The sequence below is a fragment of the Alligator sinensis genome, unplaced genomic scaffold (genome assembly GCF_000455745.1).
Source record: "Alligator sinensis unplaced genomic scaffold, ASM45574v1 scaffold1241_1, whole genome shotgun sequence".
In the NCBI taxonomy this organism is placed as follows: Eukaryota; Metazoa; Chordata; order Crocodylia; family Alligatoridae; genus Alligator; species Alligator sinensis.
In genome coordinates, this window is record NW_005842202.1 from 79,318 (window position 1) to 98,883 (window position 19,566).

Here is a 19,566-nt window from a genome sequence, read left to right on the forward strand (position 1 = left end):
TGATCTTGGTGCTATGCTAACAGCAATCACAAAAGCCTTGGGCAACGGAGTCTGCAGGGTTGTCCATCTTCTTCAGCACACGGGCACACATGCGGCTGAACAGCGACAAGCAGGCAGGTCAACGACGGCACGACACACTGCACTACAAAACTGTGCTTCGTGGGGGGCGGCCTGGCCACCACAGCCCCCTCCAGGGGGGTTCACAGATGCACAACCCCCTCCCTCCAGCAGCAAAGCTTTGGGGATCTGTTCTCTTGCTCTCATCAGGCTTTGAACATAGCTGGCTCCTGTGGGTCCAGTCCTAGGGTCCTAAGGTGGTGGGTGGAGAGAGAGGGCCGGCGTGAGGAAGGGATCCCAAATCCATGGCTGGGGGGCAGGGGAGGGGCATGACGCATTCCAGATCTGTACAAAACTTCGGCAATGAGGCGCGTGGAAAGGTTAAAACAGTTCCGAGACGTCGCAAAATCCTTCTCGACTGTGCCGGGCCGGGCGGCACCAGTCCAACCGCAGGGACCGTGTCCAGCGGGATTGTCCGTGCCGCGGCAGCTCCGGTCTGGGGAAGGCGTCCGGCCCAGGGACCCTTTATCTCTCCGACTTCACCTTGTAGCGGAGCACCAAGTATGCCAGGAGCCGCAGGACGAGGAAGAAGATGCCCAGGACAATGAAGTCCAGGTAGAGCTTGGCCTCCTCGACATCCAGCTCCTGCAGAATGCGGGCGGGTTCCTTGAAGGGGCAGAAATCCTCCTGGCACTCCAGATCCTCACGCCCCATGGCATAAATGGTGAGGATGACGCCCTCAAAGCCATACCTGTGTGTGCAACAGACACAGCGTCACCCCGACGGGCACCAGCACAGGCAGGGCTGGCTGTTGGCATCCTGCTGGGCATTGAGGCCCATGAGGGGCAGGTCTGCACCCTGCTGCAGCCAGGAGATGCTCACAGGGGACCCCAAGCTGGCTACAGCCCTGCACCCCAGAAAGCCAGCTAAGAGGGTGCTAGAAAGGGGCTCCTAGGCCAGGCACCAGCACAAGGGTGCACCAGGGTGCCAGACAGGAGTGATACCAGCACTGCCGTGTGGCACTGAGCCTCAGGTCATCACTTTCCCCCAGGACAGCTTGAGGTCTATGCCACCAGCAAGAGGCACCAGGCTTCCCCACCCCCCCACCCATGGAGCTGGGTCTCACTGCCCCAGGAGAGGGTCCCCCAGGCACAGGGGTGCTGGAACATGCCCCAGGCCCTCCCCAGTGGAGCACCCACAGGAACACTCAAGGCCCAGTCCCGCCGCACTGCCCACCTGACGTAGGAGACGTAGGAGCTCCACTGCAGGTACGTGGGGATGGTCTTGAAGCTGACGAAGAAGCCTGAGAAGAGCAGGACGGGGATGGCAGTGACCGGCCCCACGAATGTGGCCACCTGGGACAGAGGCAGCGGGGAGTCAGGCACTGCCATAGGGCAGGGAGCCCCCTCGGCGCACATGCTGAGGCAGCTGGCTCACACCCAGTGCACGCACACGTGTGCTGGATGTCATGCCAGGCTCACTCACGCCTTCATATGTGCATGCGCTCGCTCATTAACAGTGCATGCCCTCTTGCACACACAGTCACGCACCCTCACGCCCTGGCACCGCCGATGATCACATGCTGCCCCACCCTTCCCTGGCCCCCCCAGAGCCCCTCTGACCTGCAAGGAGGTGGAGGCAGCTCCGATGAGGAGCCCCAGGGACTGGGCCACCAGGGCGGTGGAGGTGGCCAGGGCAGAGAAGAGGAGGAAGCGCGTGGCCTCGGGGGGCTGGCCCGTCATCCAGTACACGATGCTGCAGTAGGCGATGGGGCAAATCACCTGCAGGGCAGGAGGCGGAGGGGCAGGGATGCTCAGATGCCTTGGGCAGCTCCCAGCACAGGGGCTACAGCTCTGGACCCCTCCCCTGGCACAGCAGGCACCTGGCACAGGGCCCATGGGACCCTCGTGCCTGGGAGGGCTGCCCTGTATCGCCCTTCCTCCTCTCCTCACCTGGAAGGGCACATCTGCCATGGTCTTGGCCAGGTAATAGGCCTTCAGGCTGTACCAGTAGTTGAGGTGCTCTCTCAGGAACACGGACATCTCCAGGGGGACTGCGGAGGCAGAGGGGCACGGTCAGCAGGGCCGGAGCAGCAGCCTGGCAAGGGCCCTGGATCAGCCCCCAAAACCCATCTGGGTTCTGGATTCCCTGTCCCTCCCCACGGGCTCACACCAAGGGCTGGAGACTGCCCAGGAGCGAGCATCTCGGGGACCTCATAGCAGGAGCTGAAGGGCATTGGGATGGAGCTCGTTTGGCTGGAAAGCCAGGGTGCGGCAGGCAGCAGCTCTGTCCAGGCCAGGGGGTCTCTCAGAAAGACCCTGCCCCTGTCCCTCATCTCAGCATGCAGGGAGCCAGAGCTCAGCCCCCAGCAGTGCCCGCCCTGCCACCCTGGCTCAGACCCAGGCCAGGGCAGCGGCAGCCCCATGCACCAGCAGACATGGTAAAGCCAGGGATTTCAATGCAAGATCAAACCATGCCCCCCAGCCCAGGGCCTGCCTAGGATGGGGGCACTCATGAGCTCCCATCAGGGGCCCAAGGGTGGGGTGGTCTCCTTACAGGTGAGGACGGTGGGCATCAGCGCAGCAAACATGAGGAAGAGCATGGAGAAGAAGAGGAAGCCAGTGTTGTTGAAGACCTTGCTGGCATCGTTGCCGATGTGCAGGTAGAGCAGCCCGATGAGCACCCCAATGCAGACGTGCGACATGAAGCGCAGGTGCGTCAGGACCTGCCGGGCAGCACCGGACAGGCCACGCTCAGGGATCGGGCCCAGACACTCGTCACCTCCACCCGCCGCGGCCCTTGCCCTGTGCCCCTGCTGCCCTGTGCCCCCTTCTGATCCCCATTTCCCCCCGCAGGCCTGGGCTCTGGCCCCTTCACACCCGCCCCATCCTGGCAGCCCTTACGGTGTCTCTCAGGATGCACATGAAGGTTCGCTTGAAGAGGATGCAGAACTGGGTCGTGGTGCTGGTGGCGAATGTGTGGCTCTCGATGTGATCCACGTCCTGGAGCCGTGAGGAGAGGGGGAGTCAGGGACCAGCGCCTACTTCCCTGGTATCTCCCAGAGCCCAGCCAGCCCTGCCTGCTCCCTGCACCCCACCTGCCTCTCAGGCCCCGCTTGAAGGGGGTCGTGCCCATCGGCTGGGCAGGGTGGCAGCATGGGGCTGCCAGGGGCATGGGAAGAAATCCCTAGGGGCTCTGCAGGACGACCCACTTTCCCACCCCACAGCGGACAGCCAGGGCCCGGCGTGGCAAGCTGACCCAGCCTGAGCTCACCGTCAGGCAGTGGGCCGGGCACGAGGGATCGTTCTTGTCGGGGCTGCTCTTCTTCTCGACCATGGTGCACATCCCGTTCTGGACGGCGCGGAACAGGACGGGGTTGAGGTCTCCGTACTCGCCCGAGGCCACCTCAATAACTGGGGACCCACAGAGCAGGGGCTGAGCCGTGCCAGGTCCAGCCGCGCTCCCGCCCAGCCCCAGTGCCAAGCTCCGGGGTCTGGCTTGGGGAGCCAGAGCAGAGGCTGATCCCCATGGGGTGCGGGCCAGTGCAGGGCAACCAAGGGCCCACTCCCCTCCAAGGCTCTTGGGGCACTTGGCGAATGTCCCTGCCCCGAGCTCTGAGGGAGGCAGTGGAGGGGACCTGCCACGCAGAAAATGCAGCTGCTTCTGCGGGGTGGATAGTGGTAGCTCAGCCAGCCACCATGCAAGGAGTTTAGGACAGGAAGGGAGGGATGCTCCCACACCCCAGGACAGGCTCGTGTGAGCTGGAGCACGCTGGGACAGCGGCCCGAGCGTCCCAGCTCCCAGGGCAGCTGGGGGGAGCTCCGGGCGGTGGGGCCAGCCCGGTCCCCCCCAGCACCCGCAGGGAAGGCAGGTTGGCACAGGCTGGGCACTTACTGAAGTCGGCAGGGTTGTGGTAGGTGGGACAGTACAGGCCCAGCCCCTTCAGGTATGGGATGAGGTTGGTCACCACCCCCTTGAAGATGCACTGGCCCTGGCTCAGGATGTAGAGCTGCAAGAGAGCACAGGCAGGGGTGGCAGGGCGCCGTGCGGACCCCAGGCCCCAGACCCAGCGCAGCGGGGAGGACTGGGGTGGGGGCTGACCTTGTCAAACATCTCAAAGAGCTTGGCGCTGGGCTGGTGGATGGTGCAGATGATGGTGCGGCCGCCCTGGGCCAGGGACCGCATGAGGGAGACCACCTGGAAGCAGGAGGCGCTGTCCAGGCCGCTGCAGCCGGGGACGGGGGGCAGGGGAGAGAAGAGGGGGCAGGTGAAAACAGGCAGGGAGGAGACGACGCAGCTTGTGTGCAGGGGCTTTGTGGGGGGCTGCCCAGCTGCCCCTGGTCTGAGGACTCAGCCCCGACAAAGCCCTGGCCCCGCTGGCTCCTGGCTCACCCCACAATGGCCCAGCTGCAAAGCCTCCCAAATTCCCACCCCGGGGTCACTGAGCCAGGCAGGCCCTAGGATGGGGTCTCTGGGGACGGGGGCAGGGGAGGGCCAGGCCACGCGGTGCTCACCTGGTGGGCTCGTCGAAGAACATGACCGGGGGGTTGTTTACGAGCTCGAGGGCAATGGCGAGGCGCTTGCACTGGCCCCCGGACAGCGACATGGTGCGGGTGTAGGAGCACTCCAGCAGCCCCAGCGCTGTCAGGATCTCGTTCACCTGCACCCCACGCACATGCAGACATGCACAGACACATGCACACACAGACACACACATGCACACATAGGGTCACTTGTGAGTGAGCTCAGGGCCCCCGATGCCACCTGCCCTGCATGGCGCAGGACAACATCTCCGAGTGCCCCCGTGCTTTGGCAGGGGCTGGCACACCCAGCACGTCTCCCTGCCTCTGCCCATGTCCCAGCCGGGTCCATGGAGGGCTGGGCCATGCTGGTCTCCCACGGGTGCCTCCTCCCACCACACCCTTGTCACCGAGTCCCCAAACTCACCAGCTCCTTCTTCACCTCTTGCTTCTCGCTCAGCTTCAGGTTAGCAGAGACCTGGGGGGACGGGAGAAGACACCGGGGCTCAGGAGCAGGCTGGCAGGGCAGGGTAGGTGCCACTCAGCCCCCAGCTGGATGTAGCAGGGAGTGGGGGGCAAGAAGAGCCCCCCACCACCCTGCTATGAGCATCAGGCTCCCTAATCACAGCAGCTCCCAGCCGCAGCTGGGACCACCAAGGGCACTTGCGTTGCTCCCACGTGGTGCCAGCCAGAGCCCGGTGCCCAACCCCAAGGGCCAGACAGGTCCGACCCCCTACCCACGGGCACTCACCATCATGGCCTCCAGCACGGTGAGGTGGGGCAACAGCATGTCGTCCTGCATGATGTAGCAGGACATCTTGCGGAAGGTGCGCAGGTCCCGTGGCCGCCCGTTCACCAGGATCTGCCCCTTCATCCCCGTCTCCCTGGAGACACGGGCGAGTGCTGGTGAGGAGCGGGCAGCCCCGTGCCCTAGGTGCCTGCCGGCGAGACCCCGGCTCCCCATCACTGCTCCCGGGGCGCCAGCCCTGCAGCACAGCCCCCCTCCTGCACCCCGGCCCGGCCTCACCTGTACCCGGCCAGGATATTCATGAGCGTGGACTTCCCGGCGCCCGAGGGACCCATGATCCCGATGAGCTCACGCCTGCAAAACTTCCCACTTAGGCATTTCAGCAGCGTCTTGTATCCTGGGGACAGGGGGGAAGCCTTGAAGCCTTGCCGAGCAGCCCAGAGCCTCTTTGGATGATGCTTTAGGCCAAGGCAAGTGCCTGGGTGCATGGGTGGGGGCTCCCAATGAGTGGAGTGTGGACCCAGAGACTGTCCAGCCCTCAGCTAGGCAGGACGCACAAGTCCCGTATGGCTGCGGGTGGGCTCTGCAGCCCCCTGGGTCAGAGAGGGGAAACTGAGGCACAGAGCAGCCTGGGCTCTGAAAATCATCCACCTACACATCCAGCCCCTCAGCAACTCTCCTGCACAATCGCAGCCCCAGTCCCACACTAGAAGCTTGCAAGATCGTCCGGTACTGCTCTGGCAATGCCTCCCTGCAGACCCGTCCCATCAGCCCAGGGTGGAGCTAGCAAGGCTGTGCCCTGGCTGAGCCAGAGGAGATGGTACCTGCAGTGCCAGGACCCTAGAGCAGATGGCCTACAAGACAGGTAGCCTATTGCCAGCCTTGGACCGGGACAGCAGGGTGCTGAATTTCATGAGACGGGGAGGCTGAGCTGGGGGGTGCCAGAGACGGGGGCGAGGGGTCTGGGCAGCCCTGGCACACACTGAATGGGGCAGGGACCACAGAGCAGACAGGTGCAGCTGCTCAGGCCCAAAGGAGACCACCTCCCAGCCCAGGCCTCTCCCCAAATCTCTGAGACGACAGCGGCTGCACTGGGGTGCACCAGGATGAAGAGCCTGTGGCAGCCCTGGCCCCTAGGCCCCACAGTGGCTGGATCCAGGGCTGAGAACTGCTTTTGCATTCATGCCGTGATGCAACAGCAGCCACTAATCAGACCTGGAGTTAATGCATCACATGCCTGATTAGCAGGTTGTGGAGCCGGAAGCTCGGTGTCTGGGGAGCGCGTGCCCCGGGAACTGGCTCTAACAGGGGGTGAAGGATCAGCATGGGGACCAGGACGGAGGGGGCATGTCTCACAAAGCAGATAGGCTCCTGCCTCCTGCAACCCATCCAGCTGCAGGCAGCCAAGGCCCACCCAACTGCAGGCTTCAGGACTTCAGTGGCGGGGTCCAGCCCTCCCAGGGCTGGGGAGGTCAGGCTTGGGCAGGGAGCAACAAAGCAGAAGCTGCCTGCCAGCTGGAGCACCTGCGTACATCATAGGTCCTGTACTGCAAGGGCCTAGCAGGGATTCTGCCCTGGCTTGAGGGGGTCCACAGCCCAGTCCCTGCAGCTGCATGCGGTGCACCGCACGCAGCACCCTTCCCTCCCTTGCCAGGGAAGGCACAGATCCAGCATCAGGCCCAAGGATGCCCAGACAGCTCTGCTCTCGGCGTGCCCTGTCCTGCCCCTCCGCGGCCCTCCCGGGGAGCTGGACGGCTGTCTGACCCGCCGAGTGACCTGGCTGGAGCCGCCGGCTCGGCCCCGCGGGAGGCAAGGAAAGGGGGGCACGCACAGCGCCTCCCTGCCGAGCCAGCCGCCGTGGCTCCCCGCCCCCACTGCCGCTGTCACCAGCCCCGCATGGATGCTGCTCACGTCCATCGACTGCAGCCTGCAGCGCGGTTACTTGAGTTCATTGACTGCCAGTAACCCCGCGGCCGCGCAGACAGCACGCAGCAGGCTGCCCACCCGGCCCCCCACCCCCAGGCTGCTGCCGGGGGTGCCAGCCAGGGCAGGGGCTGCACGCAGGGCATCGGCATCCACCTGGGCCCCAGCTCAAGGGCTGCAGGCTCCTTCTCAAACAGCCCCCCAACAGCGGCCCCCTTTGCCTATCAGCTCCTGCCCCTTTGCAGCCCCACTCCCTGCTCACAGGCAGATCGGGGGTTGGCAGAGGCTTGGCAAGGATCTCCTCTAGAAGGCAGCACGGCTTAGTGGGGGGAGCTGGGCAGCCAGATGCCTGGGCTCTCCTCTGGGCTCTGCCACTGACTCATGGGGGGACCTCTGGCATGTCCCCACTCCATGCCCCAGTTTCCCCATCTGTATCACTGCAGCACTTCCCAAGCTCCAAGCAAGGGCCACAAAGGTGCTGGACAAAGCCGCTCCCTGCAAAAAAAGCCTGGACCAGCCGGGCACCAAATACCGCCAGCAACGCACCTCTGCCAGGCAGCCGGGACCTCAGCCCCTGCAAACTTGAGCCAGCAGTGCCAGGATCCCAGCCCTCCCCCAGCTATGCTGGGATCTCCTTCTCATGCATCTCCTGGGACCCTCTGATTGGCATCCCAATAATGAGGGGAGCTAATTAAAGCAGACTACCACCCACCAGCTGCCAGCTGCCTGTTCCCCTCCCCGTCGGCTCTCTGGGGCCCAGAGCTGCACCCAGGCGCAGGGGTGCCAGAAAAGGCCCTGGAGACACAGTCCCTGGGCAATCCTGTCCTGCCTTGCTACTCAAGCCCTCTCCCCAACTTCCACTGGAAACCAGTGCCCTTCGCTGCCCTGCCCCAGAGGTGGCTGCATTTCACCCCCTGCACCCCAAGAGCAGGGAGAGGCTGGGGATAAGGCCTCGGGAGCCACGTCCTCCAAACAGCCCCTAGCTGCCCCAGACCTCAACACATCACACCTACCCTGCGTGCATGGGAATAGGAGCGGGAGGGACCTGCCCCAGCCCCTCACTGCCGCAGGGGCCCAGGTGGGAGCAGCAGGTGATTGCTATTCACTCGGCAGTCATGGCTGCCAGGCCCGGGTGCTCAGCACTGTACAGACACAACCTGAGGGCAGCTCCTGCCCGGGCCGGGAATCGCTGCGGGGCCTCTGCCCCCTCCTGTCCTGCCAGCACCGAGGAAGCACATGGAGCAAAAGGCACCTCCCTTTTGCCCTGCTCTGCCCCCCAAAGCCCCCCAGCTAGATCTCCTGGGTCCCCAGCTCCTGGGGGCCTCTGCCCCCAGTGCCCGCGAAGCCGCCTACCTCTCTTCTTCCACCAGGAGCCCTCGCGGACGGAGTAGGACAGGTCGATGAACTCGATGTCCACGGCTGAGCGTTTGGGCAGGTGCGAGAAGCGCTGGGCCTCTGTGATGTGGTTCTCCACCTTCTTCAGGTGGGTGGTGAGGAGCGGGGCATCCTGGGCGCCAGTGTGGCACACCGTGTCCTCCAGGGCGATGGAGACGCACGCAGGGTCCAGGCCCTTCTCAGCCATGGTGCCGCGCTGCGGAGGGAGCATGCACGGCCCTCAGCTCACCCCAACAGGCAGCACCCGGGTTTCCCAGGCACCCTGGGCTGGGTACACATGTGCATGCCCTGCCCTTCGGGGTGCCGTCCTGCTGCCATCCTGCTGCCCCCAGCCATGCTGGCTCTGGGGGTGACACACCAGCCACTTCTAGGGCATGCCCAAGTCCCCAAGGATTAACCCCACCAGGGCTGGCGGGCACAGTGCTGGCCCTGCCAGGTCCCAGGAGAGCAGCAAGGATGTTGCTGGCAGCAGCAAGGGCAGAGCAGCCGGGGGAGAGACGTGCACTCCTGGCAGCCCCCTCGGACAGCTCTGGACCCCTCCGCTCCCCTGAGAGGACTCAGCTGTGGCTGGACAGGGCCCCCAGCTCAACCTAGACCTAGGAGAGGTGGCCTTAGCCCCGCCAGCCCCCACGCTGCCGCGGCTCAGCCCTGCCCCAGAGGGGCTCCCGACAGCCGTGGATCTGCTCCACCTCAATAATTCATGGCGCTCCCACGGCTGCGCCGATGCTGGGCCCAGCTCTGGGCTCTGGCAGCAGGGCTGGGAGGGGCAGGGGGCCCTTCTCCAGCGAGGTAGGGAGCAGGATCTCCCCCCACCCAAGCCCCCTCCATCCTCGCTGCACAGGGCAGAGATTGGGGGTGCCCTGCTACATCCAGACAGGAGACTCCTCCAGGGCCCAGCCCCACATGCTGTCCCAGGGAACAAAGCAAGCAGCACCCCCACCCCGTCCCCGCTGAGGGGCTGGCAAGGAAGGAGGGTGCTGGAAGCAGCCCTGCTGCGATTAGGTCATCAGGACGCAGCTGATCTCATGGGCTCCCGGGTTGCTCCCAGCACCCGCAGCTGGCCCAGCTGGGATGGCCAGGAGGGTCCCAATCCCTGCCTGCATGCTCCCATCCTGCCCCAGCTCTCCCCGCAAGGCTGGGCCTGCATTCCCATCCACCCCAGGAGCATCCAATTTGCCTCCCTGTGTCCTACCCCCCCACCCTGGGGGGTGTCCCAGCCTCCCACCCGAGCCTGCTGGCACCTGGGGGGTGCAAAGCAGCCAGCGCATCCATCCCATGGTAGCGGAGCTGCCTGGGGATCCTTCTACAAAGCCCAGGGGAGGCCCCTTCAGAAAGGGGTGGCATGGTGCCGAATGCCCAGGCGTGCCCCTGCCACCCTCGCTCACAGGCTCTAGCCCCATCTCACTGGCGCGGATGTGAATGGGGAGCAAGGGGCCCTGCTGCCTTGATGTGGGCAAGTGTGGCAGGCTGGGGGGCAAGGCAGGCCCCTCACGCTGCTCCCCAACGTACACCCATCCTCCTCCCGGGGCTTGGGCCGTAATGCTCCCTTAACCTACATTGCACTGGGCTGCAGCCTTAAGCCCCGTTCTTGCCGTGGCTGCATTGCACACAAACACACACACACACCCCGAGCATCCTCCCGACAGCCGCGCACACCAGGCTGCAGGATGTCTCCCCCCCTCCCCGATGCAGCGCATCCCTGTCAGGGCTGGAAAGGCTCCAGCCCCAGCCCCACCCTGGGTAAAACAAGGCCATCGTGGCCCACTGCCCAGCTCCCCCCCCAGGCCCCACACCACTCCCCGCCCTCCCTGCACCCTAGGGACCGAACCGATCCCTGCAAGGGCTCCTCAGAGCCCGGCTGAGCGATGGCAAGCCCCCGAGGTGGGTGCAGGGTCTGTGCTGAGGGGCAGGGTGGCGGGAGCCCCTGGTGCCCTCAGGATCACCTTGAGCCCTTGAGCTGCTCATTACCGAGATGTCAAATCCCCCAAGCTGCTCGCTCAGGCTTAAGGGGGGTGGGGGCAGATTAGCCCAGGTTGCCCCCAGGCCTCTCCATCCCTCCCCCCTGCCCCCTCCCCCTTCCAAACTGCAGCAAAAAGGCCCAGCCCCTGCTTGTATCCACATGTCGCCCCCCCACTGCCAGGCAGGCCGGACCAGCCGTCCCCGGGTTTGGGGTCTGGGGGGCAGACAGAGAACAAAGGGAGCTGGGTGTGCACCCCACTCACCTTGACAGGGGGCTCCACGCCGGGTCCTGTCCCTCCCTCACGGGGTCCCTGGCTCTGCAGCTCCTGCTGCCTGGACTCCCAGAGGCTGGGGCATCTGCGACGCCCTCCCCTTCTCCCAGGCAGACAAAGCCACCCAAGTCCCAGCTTCACGTGCCCACGGGAGCCAGAAGCTGCCAGGTTACTGCAGCCGCCCAGCCCAGCCCTGGCGCCTGGGATGTGCTACCCACTGCAGTCCCCAGCAGGCGTCGGCTTCCCCATCCCCTGCAGGCGGGGGATGGATGGAGGGATGCAGGGAGGGATGGAGGAGGGATGGATGGATGAATGGATGGATGGAGGGGTGGGCACCGGTCACCCCAGGCACTGCCTAGGCACCCCTGGCCCCAGGCTGGGCAGAGCCATCGCCATCTCCCCGCTGGGTCCCAGCCACCAGGTCCATCCCTGCTGCTGACTGTCAGAGCGGGAGGCTGGGCTTTCTTGGCAGGTTTTACTTCCGTGCCAGCACAATAATAGGCTCTTAAAGGGCCAGCAGCCGAGCTCCAGCCTGGCTCCCACGCAGGCCCTACCTGACCTGCCTTCACCTGCCCAGGGGATCCGGCTGCCCTCTGCCCCATCACCCCCCGCAGCCAGGCACTCATGGCAGGCACACCCCCAGCAGCGCCTCCCGCCACGAAGGAAGGGCCACGCTGCAGGTACACAGCGCCCCATCGAGGGCTCACCCCCTGCCCCCAGGAAAGCCACTGGGCCAAGCCCTGGGCTGCAGAAGGGACCAAACCCCAATGCCCAGCCCAGTGACAGGAGCCCCCGCGCTGCCCAGGCCAGTCCCCAGCACCTGCCTGGCTTGGCTCACAGGAGTCGCTCCCCAGCATTGCCGGGCTCCAGCGCCATGGGCAGCAGCTGGCACCAGCACTGCCAGGGTCATTAACAACTGGAGGAGGCTGAGCCAGCGGAGACGGCAGGAGCCCGGGGTTGATCCGCCCAGACTCCCTGCCTGGCACGGCTGTGCACACATGGGCACGCCTGTGCACACGCCTGTGCTACTGTACACAACACAGGGCATCTCTCTCACTTATGCACACACACATACACTCCTGGTAGTGAGCGCACGCAGGGTGTCATGCACATGCAAGTGTGCACACAGGGCCTCCCCCCCACACATGCTTGTGCTAGTATGCACACACAAGGCCACACACACACACACACACACTTTTGCCAGAGTGCACACACGGTCACACACACACACTGCCCAACCATGCTAGAGTGCACACACTGAGTTGCACATACTCTTGCTAGCATGCCCACAGGGTGTCTCACACGCATTTGTGCTAGCATGTACACAACACAGGGTCTCACACGTACACACACACACACACACACACACACACACACACACAGAGTCCTTGGCAAAGTGCACAGCTGCCCATGAGAGTGGCAGGCTGGCAGGAACAGGGAGCAGGGCACCAGGGCACAGGGGGGTGTGAGCCCTACCCCGTGGCTGGGCTCCCTGGGCTGGGGTTGCCATGAGCTGGCTCGGGGTCTCAGGGGGTGGCACAGAAGGTGGGAGGCTTCCAGCAAGGACTGCAAGGCCTAAGCAAGGCTGGGGGGTCCCAGGGCTCCAGTGCAAGTGCCCAGCCCCCCAGCCGCCCTCCCGGACCCCCAGCACCCACGCTGCCCCCAGGGCCCCAGCAGCCCATTGCCTGGCTCCTGCTAGGGCTGTTAGTAACACACCTCACCCACAACATTCCTCAAACCGTGAAAGACATATGGAAAGAGCGACCCGAATGCGGAAATTCATTAGAAAACCATCTGCCGAGCAGGGAGCACTTTCCCCCCAGCCCCAGCCCCGAGGGAGCTCCCCAGGGGCTGGGTTGAGATTTTTAAAGAATGAACTTTTCATACCATCCAGGAAGAGCACACACCAACTGCTGCAGCTTCCTGAGCCTGACGAAGGGTTTTTGAACCCGAAAGCTTGCTTAATAACTATTCTCCAACCATTTGGGTTGGTCTAATAAAAGATATCAAATTCACCCAAGGAACCTTGTCTGCCTTAAAGCTCCCAAGTAACTTGAGGGGCCCAGGGCCCGGCCCTCCCTGCAGCCCCGCTCCTAAGTCCCAGAGGCGCTTGCAAGCAGCTCGTCGGTGCCCCTAGCCTGACCAGCACCCGCGTCCCAGAGCTGGCTCCAGCTGGGGGCATTTTTCCCTAAGAGCAGAAGTCAAAGCTGTTCAGACTTTGCCCCTTCCCAGAGGGCCTGGCCCGTACAGCTCCCATCCTTCCCAGGCTGCTGTCTCACATGTGAAGTGAGTCTGTCAGGTGTCATTCCTAGCAGACACATGGCTAGGGCACGGAGGCCACTGTGGCCGGCACAAAAGAGCCCTTTTTCCCAGGTCAGGAGGAACCAGACAATGGAAACCGCCGGCACACCTGGGGGAAGATGGAGGCAGAGCGGGGCTGAGCTCTGGGTGCCTGCGGGGATACCCACAGCGCCCCTCTGCCCCCGGGAACTGAGCGCTTCTTGCTCCCGGGCACCTTTGCCGAGGGCTTTGGCCCATCCAGAGGGACCCCGCTCACCTGGGGAGACCGTCCCGTGGGCTGGCGGGGCCCTGCCCAGCCCCACTCCGAGCACTGGAGCCCATCCCAGCCGGCCCGTCCCTGGAGCAGCCATAAGTGTGACCCCGGGCTCCTGCCGGGACCCAGCCCTGCGTCCCCCACTGTCCCAAGCCCCGGGGTGTTGGGCCCCTGCCCACAGCCCCCTTGAATGATCCCAATCTGCAGCCTTGGACCCCAGCGACTTGTCCAGGTGCCGCGCCCAGCATGGCCACCCCCTTGCCCAGCTCAGCCTCCCAGGGCCCCACTCCCCGGCTCTGCACATCAGGTCCCAGTGCTCAGCCCTGCAGCCAGCTGGTCCCGGGCTGGGGCATGGGGGCGGGCAGGCCACCCGGTGCCTGGGCAGCAGCGAGGTGCCTGCAGGAGCATTGGCGTTTCCTACCTGCGCCTGGCGCCTGCTGGCTCGTGGCCTCCTCCTCGGCTGGCCAGGACTCTGCTGCTGCCGGGAGCTGACTCAGGCACCAGCCAGGGCCCTGCTCCATCCATCTAATCTCTGCGCCTTGGGGGAACCAGCGCAACATCCGGCCCGGCTCCCGCCCTCTGCAGCTGGCTGGGCGAGAGGGGGGACAAGGGGCGAAGGACTCCCTGCCCACTTGTCGCAGCGGCTTGTGGCATTGCCTCAGCTTCCTCCCAGCAGCCCCCAACGCCCTTCATGGCAGGGGTCTCCATGCCACGTGGCTGCATCCTGCTGGGGTTGGCACCAGGGAGTAGCTCCTGCCTGGAGCCCCTAGTCCAACTGAGCAGGGGACGGATGTCTGCGGCCTGACCGGGTGCTGGCGCCCACAGATGCCAAGGCTGGGAGCAGCTGCTGAGCTCAGCTCGGGGCACTGGACCTAGCTGGGCCTTTGGCTGCAGGGGACACCTCACTTCACAGCTTGACCTCTGGCACTGCCCTTCCTGGCAGCCCCAGACCCAGCCCCTGCCGGGTCCCGGTGTCCCAGCAAGCCCCATTAGTCACGGTCTGCTCCTGCATCACAGGGAGGAGAAGCAGACACAGGAACGGCCCCCGGAGCCCTGCTCCTGCTCCCCTGTTTGCAATGACTCAACTGCCCCCGGCGCCTGATCCCGTTCCATGCAATTCCCCTCCTTACAGTGTTAAACCCAACTGACAGATGGGGAAAGCAAGGCACGGGGACTACGTGACTTTCCACTGGTCACCCAAGGAGTCAGTGTCAGAGCCAGGGCTGAGCCCACCTTGCCCCAGCACCAGGCCAGCACTGCAACACCTCCCCGCTCAGCACAGCCGGGCTCTTCAACGCAGCCTCGGCCTGGAGAGGGGGACGCACCTCCCACGCCAGGGTCCGGGCCCCCATCCATCTATCCAGGGGTTGCTTGTAGCTGGTGCTGGCTAGGACTGGGATGAGAGACCACAGCTGGACCCAGCCTGCATTCAAGGTGAGGATGCATGTGCACGGGTGAGCCCAGGGGGATGGGAGTCGGCCGAGGAGATGAGCAGCAAGGAGGGTGGCCCTGGGGTGCCACAGGGGACGTGCCTCCTGCCTCAAACCAGCACCCTCTCCGCCCCAGACACAAGCCCCCGGGCTGCAGGTGGGGGCTCCAGTTGGGGTGAGCCAGTCTCTGGGGCTGGGGCGCAAGATGCCAGCATCCAGACCTGCTCCCCCCCTCTCCCCCCTCCCCTGTTGGGTGCTGCCCCCCGCTGGCCACGTGGAGAACTACCACAGGTTGGGGCGGGGGGGGGCAGCTCCAAAGTGTCCCCTAGACAGCACAGCCCCAGGCAGAGTCAGGCCACGGGCACACGCCAAGGTTTATTTCTCACCGTGCCTTTCCAGCCCCCAAAGAGAACAAGCTGCTGCCCAACACTTCAAATGCCCCAGGAAGGGCAGGAGCAAGTGCCCCCACTCTCCCCACGAGTCCAGTGCACCCCATCGGCAGAGAGAGGAGGACGGCAGCCCCAGCTCGACCTGCCTAGGTCCCAGCGCAGGACCGCCAGCTGTGCCCTAGACTCAGCCTGGCAGGTAGGTGTCAGCCCCCAATGGCAGGGGGGAAACTGAGGCAAGGCAAGAGCTTGTGGCAAGAGGACTTGTCCATGGTCACGTCCAGCTCTCCTGGCTCCGGGTCTTGGCCCCGCTCCTGTTTTCTACCCAGAGGAAGCTGTAAAGAGTGTAGGGGAGAGACAATAGGCACCCGCCCGGCGATGACCTGGCCTGCCCCCGTGCCCTTTCCCTGTGCACCAGGCGTGCTGGGGTGGGCCGGGGAATCATACCCCTGGGGACAGCATTCGGCCCCCGTGGCTCCCCATGCTGGCAAAGCTGCCACGGTTTGAGCCAAAAGACACCCCCGTCCTGGTGCAACACAAACCTGGAGCTAAACTGGGGATGGAGAGCGGCTTGGGATAGGCCCAGGCACAAAGAGCAGGCTGCAGCTAGCCCCTGGGCATGGCGGGAGGCAACAGGTGCTCTGCAAATGCAGCCTGCGGCTGGACTTGTGGGAATAGGCCCCAGCCTCGTGCTGCTGCAGGTGACAGCAGTAACAGGGCTTTTACCCTGCAGGCGGTTGCCCCTAGGAAGCAGCATCGTTGCTCACGCATATGCATGACAAGGGTCCATCCAGACAAGGATGTGGCTCCTGGGGCTCGGCCCGTACCGCAGGGGACGTAGCAGTCGCACTCGCAGACGTCGCAGCGCACGAACCAGCGGGCCCAGCCTGACTGCTTGGTGACGCAGCCCGCGAGGCGGACGCAGCCGTGGGCCAGCGCTGCCCCCGCATGGGTCCTGCCAGTGCACGAGGATGAGCAGTGCCCGTCGATGTCCTGCTCGTTGATCTCGACGCGTCCCCACAGGCAGATCCCTGGTGGGGCAGGGGATGGGGGTGACAGCAGCCTGTTACTGGGGCGCTGGGAAGGAGCCACCCCCATGGGGCTCCTCTCCAGCACCTCGGCCTCACCGCGATGCAGCCCACTCTGGGGTGGAGCGCGGCACTCACGGAGGCAGGAGGGCTTGGGCGTCCAGCGGCCGTCAGCTTGGCAGGCGCTGGCCGGGTCCCCCAGCAGCAGGAACCCGGGGCGGCAGGCGTAGCGCACCACGGAGCCCACCCACCAGTCGTTGCCGTACACCACGGAGTTGAAGTCTGCTTCAGGCCGCCCGCAGTTCACTGAGGACAGAGAGACCTGGGGGCCCCGCTCAGCCGAGAGCACCAGGCCATGGGTCCCTGCCCTGGCACCAGGGGAATGCCAGCGCCACTCCTACAAGGGCTCTGGACCCACAGAGATGCCACAGGTGCATGGCAGGAGCAACCCCTGCTGCAGGCTGCGCCAGGGCAAGGGGACGTGGTGCCGCAGGGTGTGAGTGTACAAGCTGTTGCTGCCACGTTGTGCAAGCCGCAAGGGCATGCATGGAGGCCCCAGTGATGCAGAAGGCTGAGGGCAACGACTGCCATGGCCTCAGGCATGCGAATGTGCCCTGCTCCCTCCCCCGCACCAGCCACACCTGCTCCCCCCAGGTTGCACAGGGTCACTCAGCCCCCTCCAGAGCCCGCGGTGCCCCCGTACCTCACCTCGGCAGAAGGACTTGTACCCCAGCCAGCAGCAGCTGCCGTTCCCGCACAGGCTCCTCTTCAGCTCCTTGTGCTTCCCCTTGCACCCCCCAAGGCACAGCGGGGCCGTGCCGGACCAGTACGTGTCTGGGAGCTCTGCAGCGGGCGCAGAGCAGGACCGAGTTACTGGGCTGGGGTCTCACTCCCCAACACCAGCCTGCCCTGCTCCTCCCAAGCCCCATTTCCCTGCTGGAGCTCCCAGCATGGCTAAGCCAGGCTGCCCCAACCTGCCTGAAGGCATCCAGGCACCGTCTCCTCTTTACCAGCTCTGTGTACCCTCAATAGGCGAGTGGCACCCCGCTCCCAGCACAAGGCAGCACTGGCTCCACGACATGTGGGCCACAGGCCCGGCAGAGGGAGCAGGGCTGGGCCAGGCCACGCTGCCAGCGGCGCAAACACGACGTTCTGGGGAGCTTTGCAAAGGGATGAGTCCTTGCAGCCACCCCTGGCACGCGGCTCGGAAGGCAACAGCTTGCCCACGGCCAGTCCAGGCACCTGCATCTTGACTGCACACAGCCCCTGTGGAGGGTTCAGGGCTCAACCATCCCACCTGGCCCGCAAAGCCCCCAGGGCCGGTGCAGTTCCCAGTCCCGCGATGAGCAACCTGGAGCCTGCAGGGCCTCAGTGACCCAGGCAAGACCTCTCTGCCTTGCACAGCGGGGCGCAGACACCCCCCCTCCCGTGCTGCTCATGCAGTGAGGCCACAGCCCCCAGCTCCCCAGCACTCACCTTCCTGCTCCTGGCTGGCAGCAAGCCCAGCCAGCCCCACAACGAGGAGTCCCAGCCACCTGGCGCCCAAGCAGAGCCCCCTCTGCCCACCAGCCAGCCCCAGCCTGGCTTTAATGCTCCTGGTCCTGCCTCTGCTGGTCTCCAACTGTGCAGGTCATGGGCCCTGCCCGGTCACTTCCCCCCCGGTGCTCCCAGCTGGCTGCCTGGCGGCCCTGCTCCGCCCAGAGCCAGCCCTCTCAGAAGGGGAGCTGTTCCCTTCTGCTCAGCACCGGGTGGGGAGTCACAGCACCTGAGCAAGGACCTCCCATTAATCCCCAGTCTCCCCCCTGCAGATAATCCTAACAGAGATTACCCTGGCCATCAGGCCTGCATTTAAAGGGACACCCTCCTCCACCCCAAACAGGTCACCAATGAAAGCAAAGTCCCATGCAGTAGCAGGCAGCAACATCTTGCTTAGGCCCCACTCCTGGGACAGGACAGGAACTGCCCAGCACTTTGCCCGGGGATGCCCAGGCTGCTTTGGGACAGGAAGAGTATGACAGCTTTGGGCCCAGCCCTGCAGCAGCACCAACACAAGGGATGCTTCCACGTGCCCCAGCCCAGACCGTTTCACGGAATGGATCATCATTACAACTCAAGCCAGCCCTTGCTCATCCCTGCCACCCACTGGGGTAAGTATGGCACCAGTGACGATGGTGCCCTTCCACCACAGGCCTCAGGGCACTTCCAGGCGACGTGGTCGTGGCTGCCTGAGCCATTTCAGCTTCCTCTCCCACAGAAAGTCCCTTGGGAGAGGCATCCACATGCCTGCCCACCTTGTTGTCCAGCACCTGGCATACACGCTGCCCAGGCCCAGAGCGCACATCCCCGAGGCCTGTGGTCAGGGTACGCCTAAGAGCAATGCTTGTGCTGGGTTCGTAATCAGGCAGCAAGCACATGGCCAAAGCTGAACGGAGAGCGAGGCCCCCGCCACCATCCCACGTGGAGCTCCAGGATACGGGACAGAAGCGGCACACACTGCCTCAAGAGGCTGCTGAGGCCAGAACCACAGCGTAAGGACCCCCCGGAGCCCAGGCCCAGCCCTCATGTCCATGTCACGAGGGAGACAAGACACCTGTTTCTCAGCTTCCAACACAGACACTTCCCTGGCTCCCTCCAGGGCCCTCTGCTCACCACTTTCCTGCAAGATGGGAGAATCCATCTGCTCCATTTCCCCAGGCAGCAGCTGCCTGGAGGAGGAGGTGGCTGCTTCCCCACCTGGTCTAGTTGGTGCTACAAGGCCTCACGGTAATCCAGTGAAGCAAGTGGAGACAAAGGTCTGGAGTCCCCTGTGCTAGAAGGCAGCCAGCTTTTCTGCAACTCAAACACAGGGCTCAGACACAGCCCTTCCAGAGCTGTACACAGGTGGGGTAAGAGCTTCAAGCTGCTTAGACCAGTGCCACAGGCCACATGGATGCTCCCCAGGGGCTATGCCAGCTGTGCTGCAGTTCAGCGTAAGCCCATTTGGAAGATTTCTCCCCCACTTTGGGCGGACTACAGCATTCAGCTCCGAGGCCTGTGGTGTCCAGCCAAAGTGGGGCTGCATCCCCAGGACCTCAGCACCAGGAGGCAGCTCCCCAGAAAGAGATCTGAAAGGCACTGGGAAAGGTGGCCAGAGCTGGGGTGGGCACCTCCCAAGCTCATCGCCCACCCCCCGAGTGGAACAGGGGTACAAGTCACCTATGCTGGGCAGAGCTGCCCCAGCTCCTCATGGCTGGGGCTGGGCTCAGGGAGCATGTTCCTTGCACCAAGATCCCAGCCACGCCAGACATGAGCAAG

At 64.7% G+C, this 19,566-nt stretch overlaps 2 protein-coding genes across 3 annotated transcripts; both read right to left on the reverse strand.

Annotated features, from left to right (window-relative positions):
* Positions 1 to 327: 327 nt before the first annotated feature.
* Positions 328 to 6,933, reverse strand: ABCG4 (ATP binding cassette subfamily G member 4). Of its 2 annotated transcripts, XM_025207668.1 has the most exons (14): positions 6,858 to 6,933; positions 5,605 to 5,722; positions 5,329 to 5,461; positions 5,005 to 5,055; positions 4,572 to 4,717; positions 4,159 to 4,282; positions 3,952 to 4,066; positions 3,331 to 3,470; positions 2,961 to 3,059; positions 2,614 to 2,782; positions 2,010 to 2,110; positions 1,680 to 1,838; positions 1,294 to 1,412; positions 328 to 808 (listed from the first exon to the last, which is right to left on the reverse strand). In XM_025207668.1, the coding sequence occupies exons 2-14, from the start codon at positions 5,658 to 5,660 to the stop codon at positions 583 to 585; spliced, it is 1,638 nt and encodes a 545-aa protein (XP_025063453.1). In that variant the 5' UTR covers positions 5,661 to 5,722; positions 6,858 to 6,933; the 3' UTR covers positions 328 to 582. The 2 variants fall into 2 exon arrangements, with proteins under 2 accessions (XP_025063453.1, XP_025063452.1); XM_025207667.1 differs by lacking the exon at positions 6,858 to 6,933 and having other exon boundaries at positions 5,605 to 6,228.
* Positions 6,934 to 16,310: 9,377 nt separating this feature from the next.
* Positions 16,311 to 18,196, reverse strand: LOC112550776 (CUB and sushi domain-containing protein 3-like). Its single transcript, XM_025207640.1, has 5 exons — positions 18,101 to 18,196; positions 17,749 to 17,893; positions 16,981 to 17,115; positions 16,411 to 16,578; positions 16,311 to 16,321 (listed from the first exon to the last, which is right to left on the reverse strand). Exons 1-5 carry the CDS (start codon positions 18,194 to 18,196, stop codon positions 16,311 to 16,313), a joined length of 555 nt encoding a protein of 184 aa, XP_025063425.1.
* Positions 18,197 to 19,566: the final 1,370 nt, after the last annotated feature.